At 33.4% G+C, this 12887-nt stretch overlaps 1 protein-coding gene across 11 annotated transcripts in view; it reads right to left on the bottom strand.

The window, feature by feature from the left end:
• Positions 1 to 747: 747 nt before the first annotated feature.
• The window catches only part of LOC128231233 (5'-AMP-activated protein kinase subunit gamma-1-like), a 247073-nt gene continuing 234933 nt past the window's right edge, over positions 748 to 12887 (bottom strand). For all 11 annotated transcript variants that reach the window (XM_052943836.1, XM_052943806.1, XM_052943793.1 and 8 more), the window contains 7 exons: positions 9047 to 9092; positions 8356 to 8534; positions 7858 to 7938; positions 7147 to 7269; positions 6527 to 6598; positions 4878 to 5058; positions 748 to 4384 (listed from right to left, as the gene is read on the bottom strand). In XM_052943836.1, coding sequence (XP_052799796.1) covers positions 4350 to 4384; positions 4878 to 5058; positions 6527 to 6598; positions 7147 to 7269; positions 7858 to 7938; positions 8356 to 8534; positions 9047 to 9092 — 717 coding nt within the window. In that variant the 3' untranslated portion in view covers positions 748 to 4349. The remainder of the gene's footprint in view (positions 4385 to 4877; positions 5059 to 6526; positions 6599 to 7146; positions 7270 to 7857; positions 7939 to 8355; positions 8535 to 9046; positions 9093 to 12887) is intronic.

Raw genomic sequence — 12887 nt, forward strand, 5'->3', positions numbered from 1 at the left:
AAACAGATATGTGCACAAGACCAATCTCATTTGGAAAATTTAAGATACTTGTGCAAGTGTATGTATGATGTAAGACAAAAAAAAAAAGTTCTGCCAATGCAACAATATTAAAACAAAATCTGATTTCTGGCCAATGTTGAAATTATCTTACTTTAGATATTCAAAAAGCAGCACTGGTCAATCAGAATTAACTATGTCAGTAGGTCAAAGTTTTCAATGTAACAATGTCAGCAACTGTGACCCATATTGCAATTTATAGGATGGTCTTCACAAAGCTTCTTCACTATTCATTTTTACTAACTATAGTTATTGAGGGTTTTCTACTTTGGTAACAACAGCCTTGACCTGGTTTTCGACTTCCGTAGCAACAGCCTTGACCTGGTTTTGACTTTGGTAATAACAGCCTTTACCTAATTTTCTACTTTGGTAACAACAGCCTTGACCTGGTTTTCGACTTCGTTAACAACAGCCTTGACTTGGTTTTCGACTTTGGTAACAACAGCCTTGACCTGGTTTTCGACTTTGGTAACAACAGTCTTGACCTATTTTCTACTTTGGTAACAACAGCTTTGACAACCTTAAACACAAAAATTCTGAGATATTCCACCAATACCGAGGTGTTTCTCCATATGAGCTGGTTTAACCCACCATTCCCCCGTGGCATTTCTCCATATGAGCTTGCTACTTGACCGTTTGATGCCTCACAGGCATAGACTCGGAATTATTTCCAAATAAAAGAGGCAAGAATGTAAGTATTTTGATTTATTGTAACTTCTTATTAACAAAAATGACAACCAATCATTCACAATCATACATTTAAACTGCATACAGTATGTTAATAATATACAAAAAAGTACTGGTTTAGTGTTCAACTTAGACAAGTTGTAAACATCAACGTCATGTGATAGGCGAGCTAAGATGTGACGTGTGGCATATTTAATCGATACATCCATATCGGGTGTTATTCATGAACGCTCTTAAATTGGATCCCAGAACACAAAATCAGTTTGCATGATGAAAAAAATAACTGACCTACAGTCAACAAGGTCGATAATGTCGAATACAAATCAATTTCAGTAACCCCAATATGGCAAGTGCCATCAGGAATGAAAATATGGATGTCAATTAAGGGGGATGGGGGGTGAACAAGTAATCTTGTTAAAAACCTCAAAAATTGTCCAAAAACTTAGCATCTACTGGTATATGCAGCATTGAACTGGTTGAAGTTAATTAAAATTTCACTGGAAGTTTCAAGTAATTATTTCATTATTGTATTCTCAAAATATATCCTATGATAGAGGAAACACGTCCCGCTTTCAACCCATAAAACAATTTGGGACAAAACTAATGAAGGAGATCCAAGTGAAGACGGCTCACTTAAGAAATATGGGCACTCAATTCAAAGGCCTTCAGTAACTCCCGCTGGATGTATGACCATATTGATAAGCTCCCTGATCCCACAATATAACGGTTATCAATTGATAATGCTCAAATTTAACAATCACATGAATATACACAATGAACACTTTTTTTTGTCACTTCAGAATTCCGAAGCAATATTTATTATTACTACACAATTAATCTAAAATATGTCTAAATAATCTTTGTTACTAAAATTTGTATCATCTAATTACTGGTACAGAAAGTGCATTTACAAGTTTGCTGACATGATAATAGTAATTCAGTAACGGAAACTAAATATTAACACAACTGATGAGATTATACTTTGCACAAAAATGAAAATTAAGTGGAAAAACACTTCAGCGAATTAATTTACTGTCAGTGCATCAAGCAGTCCTTTTTTATCACAGAAATATACTGTGTGTCCATTTAAATCATGGAAATTTTACTTATGTGGTAGAAACAGAATACTGGAACTGCTTTAAATTAGGCTACAAATTTAAGTAGATTGTTATAATTTTGCATCCAGATTGATTTGCTTTTCTCAATGATGAAACATTCGCAACACCATAATCACTGACAAACTAAAGGCTAATATCAATCTTAAATTCCCTTTAACCTGATCAGTTTGTGAAAAACCAATAAGAATATGTTTCGTTCATAGTTTATAGGGTCAGACTTACACTTCTTTTCATTTATGTGAAATATGAACAAAATGCCAATTTTTATCACTAAATATGATGGAAAAAACAAAAAATGAAATAAAAGCTCTATTGTTCATAAATAATTTGAAATGTGGCATAATTGCTCTATTGTGCCCAAAAAAAACTGAGTAACCGTTGAAAATTGATAAGTCAGGCTTGTATTTACAAAATTTCTTTTAAAATGAGCATCTGCCAGTGTGTGTTTTATCATTACGTGAAATAACTACATTTTAAGTTGAAAAAGGTTGTTGCCAAAAAAAATAATCTGTGATGGAGTCCCTTTAGCCTAATTATCAGTTCAAGTGGTTTTTCAATGCAGAAAAATATCAAATGTTAACACCAATGGAATGCTAATGAAAATAACAACAAGGGCTTAATGCATGACAGTTGTTACCTCTTCAAAAAAAAGGAGGAAATACGCCAGCATTGTGCTAAGCCGTCAAATTATGGTGTTGAGGCATGTTATCATAACCATGTATACATAACTGCAAACAATAACAAACCCAGCTGTACTCATCTTATGAAATATAAGATGCCTTCCTGTATCATTACCGTATCTTGTTGCCACAAAAATAACCCAAATGGGAGCTCTGACATGCAAGATCCATCTTAACCCTAAGTTGTTGTATTTCATGAATATTAATGACGAACCATTACTGATGAGACAATAAAACGATTATGCAAAATTTATTTTAATTCTTGGATGCAAGAACTGTGGACAGCACTACCAAAAAACAATTCTGCGCAGGTATTCCTGTGACAGTAACATAAAGCGTAGATATCGGGGACATCTTACGATTGAGTGCATCCAACAAACATTTTCTTCTTGGTTGTAATCATTGAAACAATTACTTATGCTGGAAATATTACTCTACCCTTATTTTTACATTTACAAATCTAAATTTTAAATTTATTTCTGAGACTGACAATGCAAATTCATGCTCAAATGAAATTTTGTTATTAAAAATCTATAAAAAAAAATAGATTCATTCTTCATTGCATCATCTTACAATTGGAATTACACAAAGAATCATTGAGATTATTTTTCTGTTTAGTTTCTTAAAATGGGATCATTTATATATGAAAAAAATCATCGCTTTTCCAAGCTGGCATTATGGTTTTTACATCACACTAAAACTGCTTGAATATAAATATGATAAAAAATATAACATAACAAAATGATAGTTCATGTTTAAAAGCCTAAACCAAACAGTTCAATTGGTTAACATTCATTTCAATAAGTAGGTATGTTTATGATCGTAATATTTTACCAAAACCGTAATATTTTACCAAAACCGCCGAAATTACCAAAAGGTACATAAAATTAAGGAAACATGTACGGTTTCCGGAGGCGTAGGTTCTAATAGAACATGAAGTCCGCAAGCATCCTATAGGCTGCGTAGGCCACAGTTTACACTTTTTGCTAAAGTACGAAAAATAAAAAATGCCAAACATAAATTTAAGGTTTTATAGTACGGGTATTTCAGGTGTACATGAACTATATTTTACCGTTGGAATTATAATATCTAACACGCACATCCAACAATCGAGCTAAAGAATAATCCACATAGAAATCAGACTACACATAATTTTTCAGCCAAACTACGCCCCTGTTTCCTGAATTTTTTCAATAGTCGATGACATTAATCTTCACAATTACAAATATATGCTTGCACAGTTTTTCCACATGATAAATGAAAAGTGGTTACATTTCATAAATAGCATTTTATCATAAATATCAGCTCAAATCAGGTACATCTTTAAATCAGTAAAAAAAAATGCATAAACCTTTTATATCCAGCAACATAAACCACAGCTACAAACATCTGTTTAGGATCTAAACACAGCTAAAAAAATACTGCTTTGCAAAAGTATTTCTTTTTAAAAAGAACTTTTATATTTATCACTAATGGCCATTGAATTTAATGTAATATTTACAATGTAAAGTACTGTATTGGTGATTGGTTACTTTTTTTCCTTTTATATCGCTAAACACTGATATTTAAGCCATTCTACTACACAACCAGTCTATGTCTTGTCCAATCAAGTGGATCCTTATATAAAACATTTTTCTTCAGCCAATCACAAAAGGCCATTTTGTGCATTGATGATTATCTAAATGTGCACAAATATCGGCCAATCAAAATCTGTTTCACAGTTTCACATGCATGGCTCTTCCAACAGCAGATGTTTCGAGTGTCAAGATTGGCTAACATTTTATCTGGATGTCTTTCCATTGGGTACTCAGGTAGAAAAGGAATTCTTTTTCTCAGTCACCTCTGAAATGAATGAAATAAGATTTATAACTAAGAACAAACTTCTTCATTACAGTGAATTCCAGCGTAATTCAACAATTTTTCACAAATCACACGCATTTTGTGAAATTAATCAGAATGGTTTTCATAGGCTTTATTAAAATGTTTCATTTCTATATTCAATTATGTTAATAATGACCATGAATATACTTAAATGTTTCAGTATGTGTTGCTATATGATAATGTATTCTTATGTATTCTAGTTCAATAATTGTTAATGAAATAGAATTGTTCTCGTTATCTTTATGCATTTAAGCCATGCTCCACCTGCGTATGTGTCCATCTCCGCTCAACTCTCACATCATAGATCAGACATGGACACATGGAAAAGACCCAACAGTATCTGACTGGTTTCAGTTTTGACGTATGCAGAAAGCGTGTATATCGAATACCAGTGAAATAAATTTCCCTGACAAACAATAACCCTAAGATTGTACAAGAAACACAGCCGACTAACCATTGCCCATTGGTTTAAGGATGAGGTGGTTGAGGAGGTCAGAAAGGGAGATAATTCCTGACACATGTCCCTCCTCATCAACAATCACCAGCCGATGGACCTCCGCTTTTACAATCTTGTCCACAACGGTCTTCAGGCTGTCTGTTTCCTTGCACTTGACTACACCCTCGAACCATTTTGCCTAGAAAAACGTTCATAAATGTTCATAAACTTTTTTCTAAAATATTTTATTTCCCCTACTTTCCAAACAATATGTCGGGAATGATAGTTTTGTTATAATAATGTATCAAACATATTAACTAGCCCAAACCTTAGAATTAATTTTTTGAGAAATATAGTTAAATTGACTGTAATAAGTAAATATAGAGTTAACAGACACCTTTGTCATGCTGAAGTGCCCTTTCTATGGCCACTTTAAGGGGTAACTCATGCGCTTGAAATGCTTAAGTCCTTGGTTACATTAAGTGTAAATAACCCCTTTCAGTGCCTGTTCTATGATATCATTTAGGGGCTACTTACACCCTTGCAATTCTGAAGTGCCTGTTCTATGTTATCATTTAGGGGCTACTTACACCCTTGCGATGCTGAAGTGCCTGTTCTATGTTATCATTTAGGGGCTACTAACACCCTTGCGATGCTGAAGTGCCTGTTCTATGTTATCATTTAGGGGCTACTTACACCCTTGCGATGCTGAAGTGCCTGTTCTATGTTATCATTTAGGGGCTACTAACACCCTTGCGATGCTGAAGTGCCTGTTCTATGTTATCATTTAGGGGCTACCGTAATTCACCTAGGAGTTCGGACACCTAAAAATAATTATTTTTTTCGCTGTCGGAATACATAGAAAATTACCATTTTGACATTTTATTTACATGTTTGTTTAACCTGCCTATTTTCTTCATGTTTGCATTTTACCACTTATTAATTTATCCGTAGTAATCAATGGTCATAAACATATTTATTACGCCTGTAAGTGTAAATCCTTCATCAAGTTAATTAAAACACCATTTTATACATGCATTGAACTGAATAAACACATTCTATCGGCTTCAGATCACACTGTGTGACGTCACATAACTTACAGTTATACCCACGAGGATCTCGTGGAGAGCATGGACATTGCCATGCAGGATTAATGTATAACTGTACGATTATTGCTTCATACAGTCTATAAGTGTGGAACAACTTTGAAAGTTTATTGGCAGATCGTTTTACAAACATGTCATGTCGATGTTTTCTTATCTCTTGATTGCCCTTGTTGTTTTTTTAATCCTCTAAAAAATATATCACACTTCCTTTTCAACAGGCAATAAATCGTTTAGGATGGGTAGTAACTAATTAACTTGTCACAGTGGTGTATACAGTTAGGTAATCTAGCCAGGCATTGTAAAGATAAAAATCAATACTCTTGGTCTGTGAAACTTGGTAACTATGAAAGTTATGATTGATGTCCTTTGGGTGTCCGAAAATTAGGTACGCAAAATAATTATGGGTGTCCGAATATTTAGAGTGTCCGAACTCTTAGGTGAATTACGGTACTTACACCCTTGCGATGCTGAAGTGCCTGTTCTATGTTATCATTTAGGGGCTACTTACACCCTTGCGATGCTGAAGTGCCTGTTCTATGTTATCATTTAGGGGCTACTTACACCCTTGCGATGCTGAAGTGCCTGTTCTATCGTTATGTCCAGGTTGTTGTAGGTCTTCTCAGCAGCTAGGTTCTGTAACAAAACAACATAAACAATGAGATGGTTTTGTTCAAGAGTAAGCTCTTACAGAAAAAATAAAGAACACTGCCAACTGACCACCGTGGATCGTCTTCAGTTCAACAAGGGGGATAGGTCAAACTTAATTGTTGCCCGAGTTGCCTTGCAACACATGCTAGCATCTACTGGTAACTTGTGTACAATTTTTTTATGTAAATAATGGAATGTTTTTCAAGCTTTAGACAAGTTTAAGATTTTGCAAGCTGATGAAAGTTTAATGCAATTTGTTCCAGTAAATTAAAATTAAGTAGGTATTATTACTGTAAATTAAAATTCTCTGCATGGATAAAACTAGTTCTTCTGTAGCGTGCAGTGTTTTAAAAAAGATGTGCGTTACTTGGCACCTAATAGGACACGTATGGTAAGTAAATGGCTGATAAAAAACAACAGAGTCAAAGATCACCATCACTCGCGTTTTTTATGTTAAAAGAGTTGCCTGATGACATCAAATGTGAAGAGATTAAATTTATTTACAATGATGTCAAATGTGAAAGCAAACTTACGATGACATCAAACTTGGCATAAATGTCCACAACTTTTTGATCGTCATCCAAGACAGGAAGGGCTGATATCCGGTTCATGACAAACAGGTTTAGCGCTTCGTAGACAGTGGTATCCCTCCTTGCCTAGAACAATTATATACAGCATGGGTTGGGGTATCTTCACTGGCTGGCAACAAATAGTTAATAAAATCTTGAAATTATACATGAACAACAAATGCAGAATTAAGATGAACTGATTTATATAGATTTTATTATAGTGATCTAAACAACAAAATTCTGCAAAAACTTTTTAAAAATCTTTACCCATACAAATGCAGTAGACTATGTGATCTAAACTCTGAACTTCACATTCAAAACATCATCTTCTGTGAATTTCCTCCAATTCTTTCAGTAAATTACAAAAGCTATACGCTTAACTTGAATTCAACAATAAATTAGTGCTGTATGCCTAGCTATCTAAACCTGAAATTTCATGTTACGACAGTTGTTTTGAACTTAAAATCTCACATAAATATAATCTGTCACCCGAAAGGTCATGGGTTCAACCCCCAACAGGGCCGTATTCTCTCTACCTTTTAAAAAAAGGACACAAGTCCTGTTTTTTTTCTACTAAGGAAAGAAACGTTTTTTTTTTTAATAAGCTGTAGCTATTTTTACAAGCTAGCTGAAATGAATGTGTATGAATTTTTATAATTCTTAGTATATACATACCGTAATAACTTTATCGTAAGTGCCAATTTCTAGTTCTTTGATTGTCTGGTTCCAAAATGACGGAGTTGGTAGGTCATTGATCTGGAAACACAACACAGACATATTAGAATTTTCTCACTGGTAGATTTACCTAGACATTTGGCTGATTGTTTAAAACTTTAAGTTAACAACATGATTAAAGAGATCAATGTAAAATTTTCGTCGTGGAATATTTGATGATGTGCTAGCTAATATATTTAAATAAAACAAGTACAGCTGAAACACTGTCTCAAAGCTCTTTAGAAATACTGCAGCTTCCACATGTATCTATTAACCTTCCAGATCAGTCAATATTTGAAATGTAACAATGATTTAGTTAACGTTGTTAACTTAAACTTTTAATTCCTTTGCATTTCTAAACAGTTTATTATATATTTGTCTTTTTTTTTGTGAGGTCAGGCCTTTAAGCTTTTCAATAAATAACAAGACAGAATGGTAAGCGAAGTATTCAGTGCTCACATAAAGGTACAGAAATCGTAGTATCCTCTTGTGTGTAAGAATGTAGATGGCGTTTCCAGTGTTCCGATCCACGACAGGAAGTCGATGCACATGATTGTGGATCAAAGTGCGGATCGCTTCAAACAGGCTTGCGTCTGGGTCAATACACACGAACGGCCGCTGTTTATCCTTCAGAACCTCTGAAATAGATCATGAAATTTGTATGAAATATTATGGAGATGTATGCCCTTGAATAAATAAAAATGATATTATAATATTGATAAAAGACTTGGTTACAACATTGATATGAAACACTTGGATGATTGTTCAGACCTTGGTTAAAGTAAACAATATTGTTAACAATATGACTGTTCCTTTAATTAGTGAAATGATTTGTGATATGCTTATATGTTTAAATAAACATGCACATCTTAAAAAGTTGTCACAAGCCATGTTATAATAAATGCAAATTAAGACTTAATGTGTCCATAAAAACTTGTTTACTTAGCAATCAAGATTTAAATGTTAACCACGATAATGTTTACAATGCATTGTGCATTTAGTAATATCGAAGAGGACCAATATTACGATATGAAATACTTTACAAAGATCACTTGAACATCAAATTCATCACCTCAAATGACAACACCTGAGCACTTTTAATTTTTTTTTTTTTTATATGAATAGAAACTCAGTTGGCATAGGAACTTACCTCGCCATTTCTCAATATTATGTTCTTCAAGCTCATCCATCTTTGTCTGAAAACAGGAACAATCAGAGACTTAAAATTAAGAAAAACCTGGGGAAAAAAGAAATAAATCTAAGTTAATATTAATCAACCTAGGAATAATAAAGATTTATGGTTGCTGCATTTTAAAAGGACACTACATCAGTATCATAGCAGCCTGCATTTTTTGTGATATACTACATCACTGTTTGGAATGAAAAACCACTGCCTTATTTGATACATTGTTGGAATAAGGAATGTGCATTAAATGAGAGCACAAAAGTAAGTCATATTTCCTATTGTTTAAATTCTGATGTCGAATTTAGACAATTACTTTGGGTTTTGCATGCTGCTTTACTGACAAGTGTCCCTTTATCAATGTTTTTTTAGAGAGCAGTTTCGCTTGAATGATAAATAAGTACAAATATAAAATGACATGAAAAAGGTGACAAAAAATCGTTTAATATGGATATTTTTGATTGAACACATTCAAATAGCAATAAACTACCTACAATTATCTGAATTCATTCAAACTATTTTATTTGCTACACATGTTGAATTTCACTAAAAATGTGAAAAAGAGCATAACAAACATACCGTATTTGTTCTTACAGACACACATGCCCTAATAGATGACAAGGCGGTCGTTTGCCAAATTTTCATGGATTTTCATAGATAATGCTAATTCTCATAAAAAAACATAAACTTGTACCCTGATTAACTCTTTCATCACAACACAAATTTTGCTGACAAATTTGTACAAGATTTTAAGTTCTAGAGGGTCATGACTATGCCACAAGGTGTCTATTAGAACAACTACGGTATACTGGTTTCACGATCAATATACCAAACATTCTTATTTTTTCTCGTAAACAATACATTTACAAACAATGTAAGCACATTATGTCAAGGTTAAAATTATTAATGTACCAGGTGGAGAGTAGATCTCGGACAGCTATCTGAACTGTTGAGATAGCTGATATAAAAAATATAACAATAAACTTCAGCTCTTTTGAGGTTAAAAATGTTACAGAACCAAATTAGCTGATATTCAATACCGTATCTTTGTTTTCTATGGTTCTAAATTAGGTGAATGGGGGTCAAATTCTAGATTGACAGGAGTAGTTCTTGGACGTTTTAACGATGTTATAACTTTTATTTTCTGTTTAATATGTTGAACAATTTATATTGAATTTCAAACTTTCCATTACTGTTAAATAATATCTTACATAATTATGTTTCTTCTTTACTTATTTAAGTTTCAGCAGGCTTTTAAACAGTATAATATTGAACATCTAAAATTGTGGGCACTATATAAAAATTAGTTTCCAGTCACTATATTCTTGTTAAGGCCCCAGAGGACTAGTTGTGTGTAACCGCCGAGTAAAGTTTACAATACAATTATTTTACACGCAGTCAATATGTTTATTCATCTTAAAAAAACATTGACATGTTGTCAGCTGAGCAATGTTATTGTTATGTTGCAATAAGTGAACAAAAACTTCCTTTTACTAGCTTTAAGCAAAGTGGAGTATAATATAAGAAATAATAAAAGACCACTTCAAGCCTGCTTGATTTATAGTGACCTCCCAGTCAGCCCTAAACTGAGGTCCATTCAATGATTCTGGGCTGACTGGTTCAATGTTTCTGGGCTGTCTGGTTCAATGTTTCTGGGCTGACTGGTTCAATGTTTCTGGGCTGACTGGTTAAATGTTTCTGGGCTGACTGGTTCAATGTTTCTGGGCTGACTGGTTCAATATTTCTGGGCTGACTGGTCGGCCCTATATTGCAAGGAGACCCTTAGTGTGTACTATTTCTTATATATTGTTCAGCTGAGTACAGTGTGTGTATACCACGTGATAAATTGCGTCATAAATGCTACGTCGGTCTTTTACCACAGTTTGATTGAGAGTTTAGTTTTTTAAAACACTTTGACAAACCTTTTCAAAATACGGCTGTCTGACGGAGCACTGTCAAAACAGTATTTTGGAAACAGGTTTGTCGAAGTGTTTGATGAAAATAATCACCTTATCAAACTCCAGTAATAAAACGAAGGCGGGGCTCTTTAAATGCATAGACTGCCCTTGGTTTCATTTAAAATGGTGTAGTAAAAGAAAAGTTATCTTTGATTTAAGTCTTCATTTTAGGCAAAATATTGCCTTCACGTAGCATATATGACATAATTTATCACGTGGTATACACACACTGTGAGTATATGGCTCCTTTATAACCATGTTCTAACTTGACATTCCACGACGTCTGACGAACCTCAATGTTGCATATAGACATTAATGTGACAAAAGTGTTACTTTTCTGAACAAATTATTCCATACAAAAACCTGCTTGATTTTCCACACGCATTTCATATGTTTCTTTGAAAACAAGGCAAAAAAGGCAGGGACTGTCCGAGTTCTATCCCTCTACTGGTAATTTATTACAGCTCATGAGTAATGGCATTTATATTTGTTTAACAGTAAGATTACGTTCAAGGTCACATGTGTATTTGTTTACAATAATTCTGGTGTATTAATTGTGGCGTGCAATGTTTTTAACAAAAAAGAAATTAAAAAAAAAGTTAATTAAAGGTTTTTATATAGGAATGATTTTTAGTCTGGAGTCTACCACATCCCTTGTTTATCATTTGCAATGGTTAGCAACAACAATATAAACATGCCATCTCTTAATTATTATGTGTGCACGAGATAAAGCTAAGTCGGTCAATAACTCGAGTGTTGTTATTCAAATCCAACAGTCAGAGTGAAAAACAACAGCTAATTAGGACATGTCTATTTATATCAGTCATTTAAGTTGAAACAAGTACATGGTAAAAGAACAATGATTTATTAACTTTAAGCAAATAATTTTCTTAACGGTTGATAAAAGATGGAAAAAATACTAATAAATTCAAACCTTAACACAGCTTTACTTTTATTACAGTGATAAAGATCTTTCAGTTGAAAGCAAAAATGAGACAAAAAATATTATTGGCTGGGTAATGAATCTATCTTTTAATAAAATTTACACATTACTTTCATGTTGTCTTACATAAACTATTCAATGTACCGTATATGGTATAATGGACACACAGGGATGGTTCAACTTTATCTCCTTCGCTTTATTGAGCGGAAATGTCCACCCTTTACAATATTGGTTTTGTGTAACCTACCATAGTACAATAGGGTAGCTGGTTTAATAAAAGGTCAGTGGTGTGCTGAAATACCCCCTGTGTGTCTATAAGGGCATGCGCATATATAAAGGCATACACAGCTCTTAAAATTCTAACATATAACATATAACCAGTTTATGGTAACATGAATATAAAATACAGTATATATATATATATCCATTAAAATATGTTCTTGGATATAATTTTTTGAAAACTTTGTACATTTCTGTCTAGACGGGGAAAGTAAAATAAGGGCACAAACAAAGCGATCGAAAACGCTCATCTCTTGTTTGGGGTTGTTTTTTTGTGTGTGTTTTTTTCAATTGAAAACAGTCATATGATATTTTAGAGCCAGAGTTATGGGCCTTGCTACACATGTGTACACTGTCTCTGCCAACATGTGTACCGAGTTTCTTGGGGATAACTGGAAAAGTCAAGATGGTCAAGATAAAAGTTCTTGCACACTGTTAACAACATCGCCAGGCTATCACAATGGCTACACCGTTATTCTTCGGTTGAATACTAATTCTTTAACAGAAATTAACACCAGTTTTCTCCAAATAGAACATTAAAATAGTGTAATTAACTGAATGTTAGTTCTCAAGGAATATACGTTATAAAATGTGTTAGTCAAACCATAGAAATACTAAAAAAGAAACA

The sequence above is a fragment of the Mya arenaria genome, chromosome 1 (assembly GCF_026914265.1).
Source record: "Mya arenaria isolate MELC-2E11 chromosome 1, ASM2691426v1".
Lineage (NCBI taxonomy): Eukaryota > Metazoa > Mollusca > Bivalvia > Myida > Myidae > Mya > Mya arenaria.